Source organism: Lagenorhynchus albirostris, chromosome 4 (genome assembly GCF_949774975.1).
Source record: "Lagenorhynchus albirostris chromosome 4, mLagAlb1.1, whole genome shotgun sequence".
NCBI classification, from domain to species: Eukaryota; Metazoa; Chordata; class Mammalia; order Artiodactyla; family Delphinidae; genus Lagenorhynchus; species Lagenorhynchus albirostris.
This window is the reverse complement of record NC_083098.1, coordinates 126,753,558-126,768,589: the sequence shown is the minus strand read 5'-3', so window position 1 is coordinate 126,768,589 and position 15,032 is coordinate 126,753,558. Positions and strand designations below refer to the sequence as shown.

Genomic DNA, 15,032 nt, shown 5'->3' with positions numbered 1-15,032 from the left:
GTGACACACGCCCCAACTCTCCTTACCCAGGAGTGGTCCTTGGCTGGGGCGCTTTGAGCCACTGCGCTGGTGGAGCTCCGAGGAAGGTGCGTCCCCGCTCCTCCGAGACCCATGCGCTGGGTTGGTGGAAAGCGAGGCGGGACAGTCATTGTTCTCCCAGGCCTGAGGAAAAGTGCCCGGGCTACCACCACCTCTCATTTTCGGGCGAAAATAACCCCAGCTACCGCTCTCTGGGCTTGGGATGGTTCTCCACAGCGCGACCTTCCCTTTCCTAGAGTGGGACGCCCAGCGAACACACCCAGAGTCACCTTTGCGCGCTCCTCTGGAGCCGGCTCGGCACACAGCGCACCCCAGCGGCCGCCTTGGCTTCCTTCTAGTCCTGGCCAGGCTTCCGGAGAGCTCGCCAGTCGCCGCCGCGGCCGCCTCGGAATCTTGGGACTGGAGAGACTGCGAGAGCCAGTCTCAGCCAGACCCCAGGGAAAGCGCGGGGCTGCTGCACCCCGCCACACCTGGGAGCGGTGAGGACCGGGAGAGGCGGGGCACGGCAGGAGGGTGGCCCGGTGCCTGAGCAGCTTCGCCGAAAGCTGGCCGGACTGGAGCAGGGCGAACGGGGAGGGTCTCGAGGCAGAGTCCAGCTCCTCCAAGGGAGGGACCCCAGCTGGGGTGGAAAACCAGCACCAGCAAGCCGCAGAGACGCGCCGCGCCGATCATGGAGCGGAGCGGCCCCGGCTCCGCGCGGCTGCAGCAGCAGTGGGACCAGGACTCGGTCGAAGCGTGGCTGGACGATCACTGGGACCTTACCTTCTCTTACTTTGTTAGGAAAGGCACCAGGTAAGAAGAGGACCCACGGAAGACCCTGCCGGGGCCTGGAGCGTGACCTGGGGCTGATCTCTCTCCCCTATTGAATTTTCCCCTTCGTTAACCATTAAACCGTCTCCACTCTCAGGCCCTTTGCTTTTGAAGTAGGGCCATGATCCTGTTACGGTGTAGAGACCTCGACTTTAAGGCCAGTACAGTCGAAAAACCGTCGGATTCGATCCAACTTGCTCACAAAGTTCAAATACAAAAATGAACGTGCCGACTCCCCCCCCCGCCACACACACACACACACACACACACACACACACACACACACACACACACACACACACACACACACACACACACACACACACACACACACACACACACACGCTGGCAGCCCCGGTATTCCCTGGGAGCAAGATTGATTATTTTCATATATCTGCGCTCACAGGCCTTCCTCTAGCCCTTCTCTAGCCTCCTGGTTCCCCTAAAAATCCTTAGCGAAACCAAAACAGTTTTTAAGCCCCTTCCCTGCAGCTCCGGAAGCACCATTTCCAACGCGTTCCCTGTGGCTCCGCTCCTCCCCCGTCTCTCTTCGCCCCGGCCCTGGCGGGGCGGGGAAGCCAGGGTAGGGGCGAGACCACGAAGAAGCCCAAAGGCAGCAACATGCCGGAACCTTCCCAAAGTGAGTGCTGTCGCCTTTTGCCCCCTTCCAGTCCCCTGGTTGTTTCGCGCTCCCCTTTTACTTCGCTTTTGCGCGCAAGGCGGCGCCGCCGAACGGGCTCCGCGGAGGGGTTCGTGGCGTGCACACAAAGGGCGGTGGGGAGGCGCGGCAGTGAGCGGACCCCGGCGGGTGACAGGTCCCGCGGCCCGAGGCGACCCCAGAGGCCAGCTCTTCCTGGTCCGGAGCCAAGCGCTGGGGCGCCTGCTGCGGAGGGCGGGGAGGAGGGAGCCTGTCCTTTGGGAGGCGGGGTCCTGTCCTTTGGGAGGCGGCTGCGCAGCGAGCAGTCGGGGCGCGCGTGGGAAACGTTCGCGGGAGACTTAGAGAGGAATTGAGGCTGAAGCCGAGGGGCTAGGAGGGTGGAACGGAGAGTGCGTGGCAGGCTGGTGCCCCGAAGCCGGAGGAGTTGGTGCGAAGCCGGGGCGCGGGCAAGGCTGCTGCGCTCGGACTCCGGCTGACTCCCAGACGCACCCCTTTGGAGAAGGGGCCCGAACCTCGCCGTCGCCGGCTCCCGGCAGCGGCCTTCGGGCAGCTGACGCTGGCCGCCTCGCCGGGAGGGAGACGCACGCGGGGCGGTGATGGTGAAAGGGCCGGCCGGGGCTGGGCGCTGGGCTCCCACTCGCCGGCGCACCGCTGCGACTCGGCCGGGCGTTCCCAGCCAGGGGCCGGTGCAGCGCGGGGCGAACGGGCGGCCGCGGGCGGTGGCGCGACCGCGGGGGCGGTAGGGGAGCCGGCTTCGAGTTACCGGCCTCACCTGGGCACGTCGTCGCCCCCCGGCGCCTCCTGGAGTCCGGGGTCCGTCGAGGCCGCCTGATCTGCACCTCCAACTCATCACGTTTGCTATGTTGCCTTTTGGGGACAAAACAAGGTACTTCCTTCAGCATCTCCCCGTCTTTCCCACTTTCCCCGGGGGCGCGGTGGGGGCCGGGTGCTGGGGGGTGGCACCCGGGTCACACCGGCGGGCGACGCTTCACTGAAAATGGACTCTATGAGATTTTTGTCTTCCTTTACTTTCCCGTGGATGTAATACTTTGAGGTCTTAGATGGGGCTCTTTTTAACTCTACGTCTTCTAACGAACGTTCGGAGTTGGTGTCGATTTGATCACTTTCGGAGGTTTTTAATAAGAGGCGGTGGCTTCGGCGCAAATCTTATCTCTTCTGTTTAATTACTCCGCCCTCCTTTTAAAATCCTGTTCGCCGCTTTCGCCTTCTATCAAAATCCTAAATCTGGAGCGACCAGAGGATAAACCCTGAATGGAAAGTGGTTTCTTTTCGAAGAGGACTTTTCTGCGAGTTTGGGGTGAGGCACTAAGACCATCTAGGTCTGGAAGTATCGATTTCTGGGAGCCAACAGTTTTTAGAGGTCACCTCCTCGTAGGCCATCTGTCCCCGGTTTGCTTTCACCCTTGCACACTTCCACTCTTCCGCCCTTAATGAACTATATAGCGCATAGAATGGGGAATGGGCAGGAGAACTGGGCTGATATTTTAAATGTGTAGGGGGATGTTCTTTAGAGATGTTCTTCAGGCAGATTATTAAGAAAGAACAAAATTACTTATTTTAAAATCAGAGTAAATGTCCTTTGTCTCCCCCCCCCTTTTAAAGACATAAACTTGGGATTGTTTGGCGGTAGGTTTTAACTCATACGTAAAAACACTTCACTTTGAGAGCCTGCCAAAACTTTGAGTTACTTTTTTTTGGAAAATAAATTGAGTGAGTTAAGTTACATTTCTTTTCACATTGCTTTTTTTCCCAAGTAGCATAGGATTAAAATCCCAGTTCTCAAAAGTACACTGCTTAGTGTAAAGTTTAGACCTTCAGTTAGGGTTTTTATATTACAGTTGATGTTGACAAGAGGCTGAGCCCTTTCTGTGATATATATGTGTGTGTATACAATCTTGAGAGAAGAGTTTATGCTGAGTGTAAGCCGGAAAATGAAAGTGTAAGACATTCAAGAGTAGGGCAGGCCCTCAATTTTAGGAGTTACAAGGCGCTGAAAGTTGTCAGTGTGAAGAATATAATCTAAGTCTTATGCGTAGCCAGAGGTTTTTCAAGAAACAGTATTCCAGTTTGGGCTTATATTTGATGGCATTAACTGGAAACTTAAAATAAGAATCAGAGATTGGGCACTAGTTGATTATAAAAAGGCCAACCTGCTGAACACGGTGTGATTCACATGGTTGTGGTCAAATCTTATTACAGACACCTTAACTTTACAGGTAAGTCGTTTGTTTGTTTGTTTGTTTGCTTTAACAAGAAGATCACATTACTTTGCTTTTTTCCCTTTTGTTACACAATGTAAAAAATGAATACTGTATGTGATTCAGGAAACCCATGCAACAGAATAGCTCTGTAGAGGCATTTGGCGAGTTTTAAGATTTTAAATAAATTTGAACTCACTGAGATTGGCCATCTGTGCCTGTAAACAGTCTCATTGATAGAACTATTTCTACCTTATTTGATTTAATTGTTGTTTGACATTCATGCATGCTTCTCTATTCTCTCCCCAGACTGAATGGTCTGCACTCAATAGTAGTCACTGAATAGAAGGAAGGTTCTGGCACTAAATTCTCATTTAAACACCTGTGAATTTTGGTTGACCTTGAAAGCAGTTATTGCTGCTGTATTACATTGTTTCCTATAATTATCTGCAAATACAGAGCTAAGCACCTCCTTAAAAGCTATAGCTTGCAGCACACAAATAGATGCTTTTCAGCAATCAAAACCTGTTTAAGTGAATTTTGAGAGTGTCAGTTGAACGATTCATAACATAATCTATAGGCATAAAAATTACTTGGAGACTAGTAACTAAAACCTATGGAAAACCTCCACCCTTGCTATCATAGAAAACTTTGCAGTCCTACGAGTTTGAGATGCTGCGTTCATTAAGGGCTTTAATGCTTGTGCATTCACAGATGAAGCCTTTCTGGTGCTAATGCCACTTTAACAGCTGTTGTTATTCTTGACAGCTTATTAGAATAACTTACCTTTCATTAGTTACTAATCAGCTCTGTGATTGTGCACGATGTTTTAGATCATTTAGAATTGTAGGGGTAATATGATTGACTTTTTATTGCTTTTTTTGGTACTAGACAAAAGCTTGAGAATATTTGGCATATACTGGAAATAGGAGATACTAAGTGAGGACAACTTTTTATGACCACTTGGATCAAAGTCCAGAAACAGAAGTTTTACACTCGCATGTAGTTTTCTATGATAGACCTTTTATTTGACACTGCAAAGCTGTGGTGAATTAGTTGATGTTCCAGGTCCTGAGTTTGGGATTCTTTCTTTCTTTCTCTCTTTCTTTCTTTCTCTCTCTTTTCTTTCTTTCTTTCTTTTCTTTCTTCTTTCTTTCTTTCTTTCTTTCTTTCTTTCTTTCTTTCTTTCTTTCTTTCTTTCTTTCTTTCTTTTCTTATTTTTTTCTCATCTCTAAAAGCTGTAACTTTTTTTGCAAGATATTATCTTAAAGTCAGATGATAGGTGTAAAATAAATATTGCTATTCAATCTTAAAAATGATTGTTTCTGTGATCATATAGGAATATAAACTCACAATTTTCAGACACGTTTTGTTAAGCATATTTTGTTAAGCAGTCACTAGTGTTGAAGATAATAAAATCCTGTGGGTATTGACTCAGTCTGGCTTTGATATTATTTCTAATATTTTCATTATGGTAATTCTGGTGTAATAATGTCCTTTTATCCTTGTATTGCTTATAACCAGGGTCCTTATAGCCAGCTCGAAGATACCTTTTAGTGCCCTAAAAGTACTCATGTGGATTGAATTTGGATAGGATTGAATCTGGAAGAATCCGTATGAGCCCCTGAAATGATGTTTCTCATTGCTCTTCTATCACTAGTGTTCTCAAGGTTTCATATTCAGTTCCATTTTTAAAGCCCCCAATACAAGATCATGATTCCTAAAACTGTGGTACAACTAATGCATTGCAATTAGTCATTCAAAATAAATCTATTTGCTTAGTATAACACTTAAATAGGCTTGTGGTACAATTCAGTAGCTTTTTTTTTTCAGTTTGTGATCTGAAGATCTATTGGAATTGCCAATATTTTCTTAATATCGTCTTCAGTACCTAAAGATGAGCAGTTTTTAGCATTTTGATTATGTTGTACAACAAAATTTCCTTTTTAAATAGTTCCACCTAAAGAAATGACTTGAGTCTGATCTCTGATATCATTTCTTTTAAAATATTTGAAAGTGCTTTCAAATTGTATGGGTAAAGTTTGTACCTTCACCCTTATCTGATTACAGAGAGTAGTATGTCTTACTAAGTTGCTTCCCTTCCTCTATATTTGAAAATGTGAATTAACTTAAAACTGATTGAACTTCCTGCTACATTTTAATAATGCTTGGAAAAGAGTTCTTTCATACTTGAAAAGGCTTTAAAAAAAGTGCTTGGTGTTTATTAGTTTGTCCCCCAAATATTTTTTAAACTAACAGTTTATTAAACCTGTAACTGTTGTGTTGAGTTAGATCTTTTTCTTTGTTCTCAGGGCTAATTGTAGGATAAAAACTCATCTTAGGATAAAAGCCTTTGGTAAGGACTGCAGGGCAGTTAAATAAATCACTGAGTTGATTGATATTGGAGGGTTGAAAATGACTAATTTTTGAGTTTAGAATGCAGACTAGCTACTGACTTTGCAGGACTTCTTATGAGATTACTTTAGCTGGACAGATGTAGATTCAGTTGAGCAATGTTATAACTGATTGATGTGGCCTTGGAAATATCTGTTAAATCAGGTTCTCAGTAAAAAAAAAAAAAGTGCCTGTGAATTACAACATAAGAATAAAAATTGAAGAAAGTCTTTCCACTTGAGTCATTCATTTGATATTTAGTTCTGTAATCTTATTTACCGACTTGGTATTCTCATTTTATTTTGAATCATAGTTTTTTTCATGGTGTGAGTGCTTTATTCATTTTCTCTAACTGGTAGGAATTTATACCTATTGCCAACTAAATATTTAAGGCAGGTAAAGAAAACTGAGTGTTAAGTTCATAAGAGTCATTCTGATGAATATTCTAAAAAGCTTTAAAAAAGCCATATATATGGAGATACAGATATCCACGTGCCCCATTTGTAGTTTGTAGTGAACATGCTTTATGAAGTCTTAGGTGCATCGTTAGCTTCTGTGTTCTTTGAGACCTTTCTCTTGATTCTGAATTGTAAAGTAAGATTAACATTTTGCAAATTGTCTTCTCTGAATAATTTTGTTACTTATTATATTTTGTAATAATAAGTATACTGAGGTCATAAGAAGAGAAAAGCTGATTTTTTTTTCTTTTTAACATCTTTATTGGAGTATAATTGCTTTACAGTGGTGTGTTAGTTTCTGCTTTATAACAAAGTGAATCAGCTGTACATATACAGATCCTGATTTTTTAAGCTGATGAAATAATTAAAACACACACACAGGATCTTTGAACTTTAGAGTTGGAGGAAATCATGTAGTTCAGTGTCTTTCAAATTTTTTTTTTTTTTTTTTTTTGCTCGGGCCTCTCACTGTTGTGACCTCTCCCGTTGCGGAGCGCAGGCTCAGCGGCCATGGCTCACGGGCCCAGCCGCTGCGCGGCATGTGGGATCTTTCCGGACCGGGGCACGAACCCGTGTCCCCTGCATCGGCAGGCGGACTCTCAACCACTGCGTCACCAGGGAAGCCCAAGAAAGACATTCTTATTGATCCCCAGTATCTTAGTTAAAAAGCTTTTGGTCACAAGTGACAAAAACTCAACTTGAACTCGTACATAATTAACTCACATGATTGACGTTCCTGGAGATTGGTTTGGGTGTGAAATAATCTTGTCAACATTCTTTTTGTCTGTATGTTTATCTAGCCAGTCTGTCTTCCTTCCTTCCTTCCTTCCTTCCTTCCTTCCTTCCTTCCTTCCTTCCTTCCTTCCTTCCTTCCTTCCTTCCTTCCCTCCCTCCCTCCCTCCCACTCTTCCTCCCTCCATCTGTCCTTTTGGCCCTATGCTGCATTGGCTTTATTCTCCGGTAGACTTCTTCATGAGCTGGAAAAGTTTCTTCTTGGCAAGTTTATGTGGCTCTTAAATTTCTCATGTTTGAAAAGTACCTTCTTATCTATATCAGCCCTCTCAAAATTATTTGGCCTTGCTTGCATCACTTGCCTGCTCTGGGCCAGTCGTGTCGGGAAGAATAGGGTTGTCTCACTACTTTGTTGGGGCAGGTAACGCATAGTGTGATATGTCAGTGGGGGGGGGGGGGAGGGGGAGGGGAATTCCCCAAAGAAAGTGATGTGAGTGCATCCAGAAGTTCCAGATATCTGCCATACCTAGTATTGACTTTCTCTCATTTTAATGTGAGTTAAATGAGGAATTCTTAAGAGTAGGTATAATTTAATCATAGCATTTATGCAACTGTAATACCAAAATAAATGTAAAAGTTAATTATGAATAAAATGATAAAACTCTAGCCAAATGCAAATTGACAACATTCATACTTGTACAGTGAATATGGCCCTGATTGGGATGCAGGGGGGTCTGGTAAGGTCAGCTTGCCTTTGCTACAGTTGCCTTGTGATGATTCACTTCTCCCACTGGGTCTCTCGTAACAATCATGAAACTTTTAGTCCTATAGCACAATACACCAGCTTTTGGTTTTTATTTGGCTTGAAAGCACATTTACATATTAAATCTACCTCTTTTATTTTCTCTTTATCTCAGAACCATTGGGCGGCAGTGTGATTGTAAATACAAATATAAACTTGACTGCTAAAATTGCAGGATAGTATTTGATTATAAGGTGGTCATCCCAGTAATTTAAAGTGTAATTTAAAGTGTACATCTTTTACTTTTTTTTTTGGTTTTAATTGTCATTAGTGTGAAAACGCAAAATTGAAGCATTTCCATAGACAAACTACAGATCTTCAAAACATAATTGCTCTGGACTCTCAGGGCTTCTCATACCTCATATTGGGCCATGCCAATCTAGTCCAATCTTTCCCATCTCTAAGCTGCTAAACAAATCGGTTTACATATTTACAGCATAGATTTTGGTTATTAGGTTTTCTTTCAGATGCAAGTAAGTTTTCCTTTAAGGAACATTTTCCATACATGTGATTGTGAATGCATGGAAAATTACAAAACATTTCTCTTCCAACTCTTGGTCAAATTTGAATGTAAAACCATGTGAAGCAGTTCTGCATTTTATTTATATTTGGTCCCAGTAAGCTTCTCAGATGTTTTCATAGCTGGAGAAAACTTGGGAACATTAAATAACTTTAGACAGCATTTGCTTCTAATCCATGCCAGAAGCAAGGGAACTACTCACTGTAACATCAGAGTAGAGATTATTGGAGGAATCACTTGGAGGTGTCCCAGATAGCCCCTGTTTCATTTGATACACTGTTATAGTAGGTTAATCTTTTATTCTTCTAAACTTGCTTTTTTCTTTTTTTTTTAAATTGAAGTATAGTTGATTTACAATGTTGTGTTAGTTTCAGGTTTACAGCAAAGTGATTAATCTTTTTCATATTCTTTTCCATTATAGTAAACCATTGCTTCTTAAAGGGGATGCTGTTTGGCATTTGGTAGTGATACTTTTTGTTATTGTGAGAAACTGTTCAGCGTATTGCAGGATGTTTAACATCCCTGGGCCCCAGACACTACATGTCAGGAGCACCTGATTATTGTGACACACACTTCCAAATGCCCCCAAAAGCTAGCACCACTACTTGGTTGGGAGCCACTGTTCTGAACTCTTTAAAATTTACTTCAATTTATGGTGGTTAAGGGCCCCAGATAGGACAGATTTAAGCTTCAACCCCAGAACTACCTCTTTCTTAAAAGTATGACCTTTAGGTACTTTATTTGCTTTCTCTGTGAAATGGGAATAATAGCATTTACTTCTAGGGTTCTTAAGAAATTTAAAGGAACTAATACATATTTCCTTATCTTTTATAGAGTGATTTTCAGTAGTTTACTATTTATTTTACCTTGAGAATCATCAGTACCTTAATTATAATTGCAAACTTTGAGAGTCATCCCCTTATTCTGATAAGTGGGAATTAGAACAACAGAACAGGGATTTAATAGACTTTGTGTCCTTCTCATTTTTTAGAAGAATTTTTATTAATGGTTTAAACAGAACCTTTTGTGGATTGTGTAAGGTACTGGAAAGGGAATTGGAATGGGAGTCCAGACCTCCCGACTGTGTCCCAAGCTTTGTGACTGGCCCAGGTTAATAAATCTTGGCTTTAAAATGGGAGGTAGGAGGGGGTGAGAAATCAAGGCAGAGAAATTCATAAATGAGTTTAAAAATCTCTTTCAGCTCTAAGTATTCTTGATTCTCACCAGAGGAGCAGAGTATCAACTTCTTAGATTGAATAGTTTCCTTTAAGTATTTTCCAAGTATGAGTGGTGGATCTAGGTCAAATTTTACAAACAATGCAGCTAGAACTGTGTAAAATAAGGATCCAAGAGCAGGAGAAATATCTAACATTATATTTTATGTGAGTTATTTTTATGTTTTTCCTACAGATAAAGCACATTTCCATATAAATTATCAACCATCCCTTTTTAGACAGGAAACTAACACACTCTTTGTAATTCTGGTTTTAGTGGTTAATTCATATGAATGATGAAAAAAGCACTGGAGAGAAAGAGAAAGGGGTGAAGTTTTATAGGAGACTTAAAAAACACGATCAGGCATTGTGTTTTGTGGGCCATTCAGGGCTTGCAACTTTTTCCTCTGTTTTGTTTGAGGCACTCTGCAAATCTCCCCAAATGTTACTGTTCCTGGGTAACCTCCTTGAGACCCAGGCATCAACCTACTTACAGAATTCCCCCAAGTAAGCCCCCTTGGGTAGGAACTGAAATGGATCAACTTTAACCCCCAGATCTCTTGTAGCAGAGTGTTGAAGCATTGTTTTATCAAGTATTAAAATCATTCTCCAGTTTAGAATTATGGTTATTATGAAATATTGCTATGGTTTTTATTATAGATAATTAGTTGTATATCACATTTGTTGTCAAACAGTTTTATGATATCTGTGATATTTTGAAAAAATCGTCCCCCAAATTCTATAACTTATTTTTAAAAATTAAGTTCTGAGTAGTAATAGAAAGTGATTTTTCTTAACTACATGTTCAGCTCTTAATCTTTATGTGTTATTCAGAAAATTTGTTATATGTAAGTGTGGTTATTGGTCTAGGGAGTCTATGTTTTTTCAATTCTAATTTGAGAAAATACCAACATTAAAACAATTTTTTTTTTGCACAGGTGTTTCTATAGAGAAATTAGTGCTTTTAAACTAGGAGCTTAAAAAGAAATAATGGCTAACATCATTATTCTGTAGAAACCCATGAATAAATTCTTTTTATTTTTACAAAAAAATTAATTGCTTTTGAAAATATATTCCAGTTAATGTTCGATTAACTTGGGAATTCCCTGGTGGCCCAGTGTTTAGAACTCAGTGCTTTCACTGCCAAGGACCCAGGTTCAATCCCCAGTCTAGGAACTAAGATCTTGCAGTCCATGTGGCATGGCCAAAAAAACAATGTTCAATTAACTTAAAAACAGTAACTATCACATATTAAACACTGTGTACCAGACTCTATGCCATCACTGTATAGGCATGATTTCCCTTAATTTTCTTAAGAAGCCTGTGAGGGTTAATGCCATTATCTCCATCTTATAGAGAGAGTAAATAGTGCACCTGAGGTCTTATCTTAGAAGCAGCTCCAGAGTTGAAGCCTAAGTCTGTCCCACCTAGGGCCCTTACCCACCATTTTCTACTGAAGTTCAGCATCACTGTTAATGGAAGCAATGAAAAGACTCATAGATTTAATGTCATGAGGAATTTAACTCAGGAAGAGGCTAAAGACCCTGGTCTAAAGACCCCAAATGTCTGACAATGGAAATGTCGAGCTCAGCCTTTTCCTGCAGCAGCTGCTAGGACCTGGCCGCCTGGCCTTTTGAGTGCATGCACTCATTTAGTTTTGTAGTGTGCTCTACCCACACTGAAGCACTGTCTTGGAGAATGCAGTGCTGTTAGTGCTATAAAGAAGCCTCATGAAATCAAAATGTGTTAAATGTTGTTCCTCGTGACACTGATTTTTATATTAAATCATCATTGCATGGACAGTTTGAGCTACAAGAGTCTTCAGTAAAGTAGAATATTAAGACAGTAAACTTCTGATTGGATTCATTGTTTTAAAAGAGTTGAGATTTAAAATCCAACTCACATTTATGGTAAACTCATGACAAGTTTTTATCTTGGCTTTATTTCCTGGTGTCTAATTAATATCAATCTTTTGGGTTCGTTACTTGCTCAGTATGGGAAAGGGTTCCTTAGTGAGCGCTGAGCAGCAGCTGTGGTACCCACAAGTTTGAAACCACAGATGGTTTTCATGTTAAACTAACATGAAAGCTAACATTTTAGTTAGATGGGTGCATGTTACCTGAGAGCAATAACTCCCAGCATTGATTCTGGTACCCTCCAGGGTTTCTCTAGTTATTTTAAGACATATTGTAAAGGTTTAAAAACAAAACTAAATTAAATTTACCCATTTTAAAAAGATATATAATACAACTCATTTTTGAGGTAAGCAATTTTTTGTGTAATAAAATATGGAAGGAAATAAATGACTGGAGAATAATAAAACAGATTTTGGTGAGGAGAGAAGGAATGATTTGGATGGGATGTTAAACATCAGGATCTTGTCATCGATTATAAATTCTCAGCATTAATTTTTATTGTATTTCCCTTGGCTGTGGCTTTATTTCAAGGGTCCAGGGCCTATTGTTTTTCATTAACAGCCTTGTAAAAGTTAAATCAACTCTAAGACTTCAAGAGGGCCACTCTGCTTGTGATTGCAGGACAGTTAACAAAGACTTGCTTATACATGAAAGCAGAGTCTCTAAGTTATTAGCGCTTGGAGCAGAGGGTAAAATACCTTTGTGGAACTTGCATGCATTTCATTCTTTCTGCTCAAATAGCTAGGATGTAGCTTATGGAGAGTTATGATGTAACTCTTCTATCTAAGGGGAAAACTTAGTGGGATTCTATAATAAACGACAGTCTGCAGTATCTGCTTTGGACAAGGACTTGGAATGCTCAGGATGCATGTAGCCAGCCTATTTCCAAACGCTATTAGACCCACTCGGCCTGTGGACCCATACCACCTGGAACACGACCTCTTTCCCCCTCACTTCCTCTGATTCTCTTGGCTGGACTTTATGAGGAAATGAACAGCCATTGCTCTTTACCCCAGCCCTACGTCTCCATTGGAATGAGTACTGAGGGTCTAGGAGATAGCAACATCTTAAAAATATGGAAGAGATTTTGAAATGCTTCCACATGCATTTTCTTTTCCTTTTTTAAAAACTTTATTTATCTATTTATTTATTTTTGGCTGTGTTGGGTCTTCGTTGCTGCTCGTGGGCTTTTCTCTAGTTGCGTCGAGCAGGGGCTACTCTTCATTGCGGTGTGCGGGCTTCCCATTGTGGTGGCTTCTCTTGTTGCGGAGCACAGGCTCTAGGCACGTGGGCTTTGGTAGTTGTGGCGCACAGACTCAGTAGTTGTGTCTTGCAGGCTCTAGAGCACAGGCTCAGTAGTTGTGGCGCACGTGCTTAGTTGCTCCGTGGCATGTGGGATCTTCCTGGACCAGGGCTCAAATCCATGTCCCCTGCATTGGCAGGCGGACTCTTAACCACTGCACCACCAGGGAAGCCCCACATGCATTTTATAACTTGTCTCAGACATCAACCCTGTGTGGTGAGTGAAGCAGTAAGAAGTCTTTCCCCTGTTTGAAAATGGGGAAGCTGAGGGGCAAAAGGAGATGACAGGAGTTGACCAAACTAATAATCATCACCTACTGGCCTATTGATAACATAAGAAGTTGTGGGAGTCTTCATGACCTGTTCATACAGCTGACCATTTTTATAATGAAGGACTTGTACTCTGGAGAAGACGGCCTCTAGAGAAGTTGTGATTGGTTCAGCCTCACATCTGTGTATTCTTATAGTTGGAACTAGAGTTGTTTCCTGATGGCCAGTTTGGTATTCTTGACTTTATACTGTGCTGAAGACAGTCAGTACCTTGCACTTCATGAAGAAGGTAGAACAGGCAGTATTTCCCGTATTATGTAGAGGATGAAATTGAAACTCAGAAGAATAAAATTGTTTGCCACTGGTCACAAATCCCATTGGCAGCAAATGCTAGATAATGATTGGAATTTTGAATTTATGGCTGAAAAACACAACTTCTCGGGGTGCTTTGTAAGTCCCAAGAATTTTTAGCAATTAGTCAACCTCCGTTTTATAAGTAGATTGCAGTTTGTTTTTTTCTCTATTAAATATATGGTATGGTTTGGACAGTAAAATGAAAAGGCTTGATTTAAGGAAGAATTTTATGCCACAAATTATTAATCCAAGAGCTTTCAAAAGGTTCGGTTATCAAACACAGGATCACAATGTGGTACACAGGATCCTTTGTGCTCTTTAAATGATAAAATTAGTGTTAGTGGTTTAATAGCCTGGAGCTCATTAGTATGCTCCACAGAACCTACCTTTTCTTTGTTGTCTATCTGCCAATAATTTCAGTTGGGAAGAACAGAATATCGAACGACTAGTGTGGCCAGCTAAAATACAGGACACCCCGTACAATTTGAATTTTAGATTCTACTTATATTAAAAAATTATTCATTGTTTATCTGAAACTCAGTTTTAACTGGGTATCCAGTATTTTTATTTGCTAAATCTAGCAGCCCTGAGAATTACTCTTCTCTTGAACACATTTATTATACATTCTTTTCAGTGCATCATTTTAGGTTTATAAACCATGACCTGTTTTCAGAGAAACATAGGCATGGGATTCAGTTAGATTTTTTTCAGGACACAATCCTTAAGAACATTTGTTCTCTGAGTCCCTTGGGGCAGTGTTTTTACCTCAGTGGTTTAGTGTGCCATCCCTTTACGATATGGATGGAAAGAATTAAGTTAGAGAATGTGTATTATAAGTGATTTTATTCTCTCTATGCCTTATGTGTTTAAATTTGATTTTTGATTCTTTCAGATGCAGCTAGACATTATGAAGTGTCTTCATGACAAACATTGGTGTTCTGGGAACTTTTATAGTCTTACAGGCTGTAAGACTGGGAATAGGAGACCTAGATTTGATTCCTGATTTTGCTGCCAGCTAGCAGAATGTGTGTGGTTCAGCCATTTAATTTAGCTGCATAATTGAGAAAGTAGGATTGTTAGTGTCTGCCTCACCAGGTTGAAATAAAATGGTGCTTTTTTTCCTTTCAGTATCACTAATGTAAATACTTTTCAAAATCTCATAGACTCAAGGAAGAGAAAGAAGGGAAAATAGAGATCCTGTCTCAGGCCATAGAGGTGATTTGCTCCAGTCAGAGCTACCAGCCAGGTTTCTTGAATCTCATCTGGTATATTTACCCTCGTATTTGACATGTCCATCTTTCCATCTTTCTTCATTCACATGCAGTTACGTATAACTTCACATGA

At 41.7% G+C, this 15,032-nt stretch overlaps 1 protein-coding gene across 1 annotated transcript in view; it reads left to right on the top strand.

Annotated features, from left to right (window-relative positions):
- The first annotated feature begins 408 nt into the window (after positions 1–408).
- The window catches only part of PDE5A (phosphodiesterase 5A), a 139,590-nt gene continuing 124,966 nt past the window's right edge, over positions 409–15,032 (top strand). The window contains exon 1 of the mRNA XM_060148656.1: positions 409–831. Coding sequence (XP_060004639.1) covers positions 710–831 — 122 coding nt within the window. The 5' untranslated portion in view covers positions 409–709. The remainder of the gene's footprint in view (positions 832–15,032) is intronic.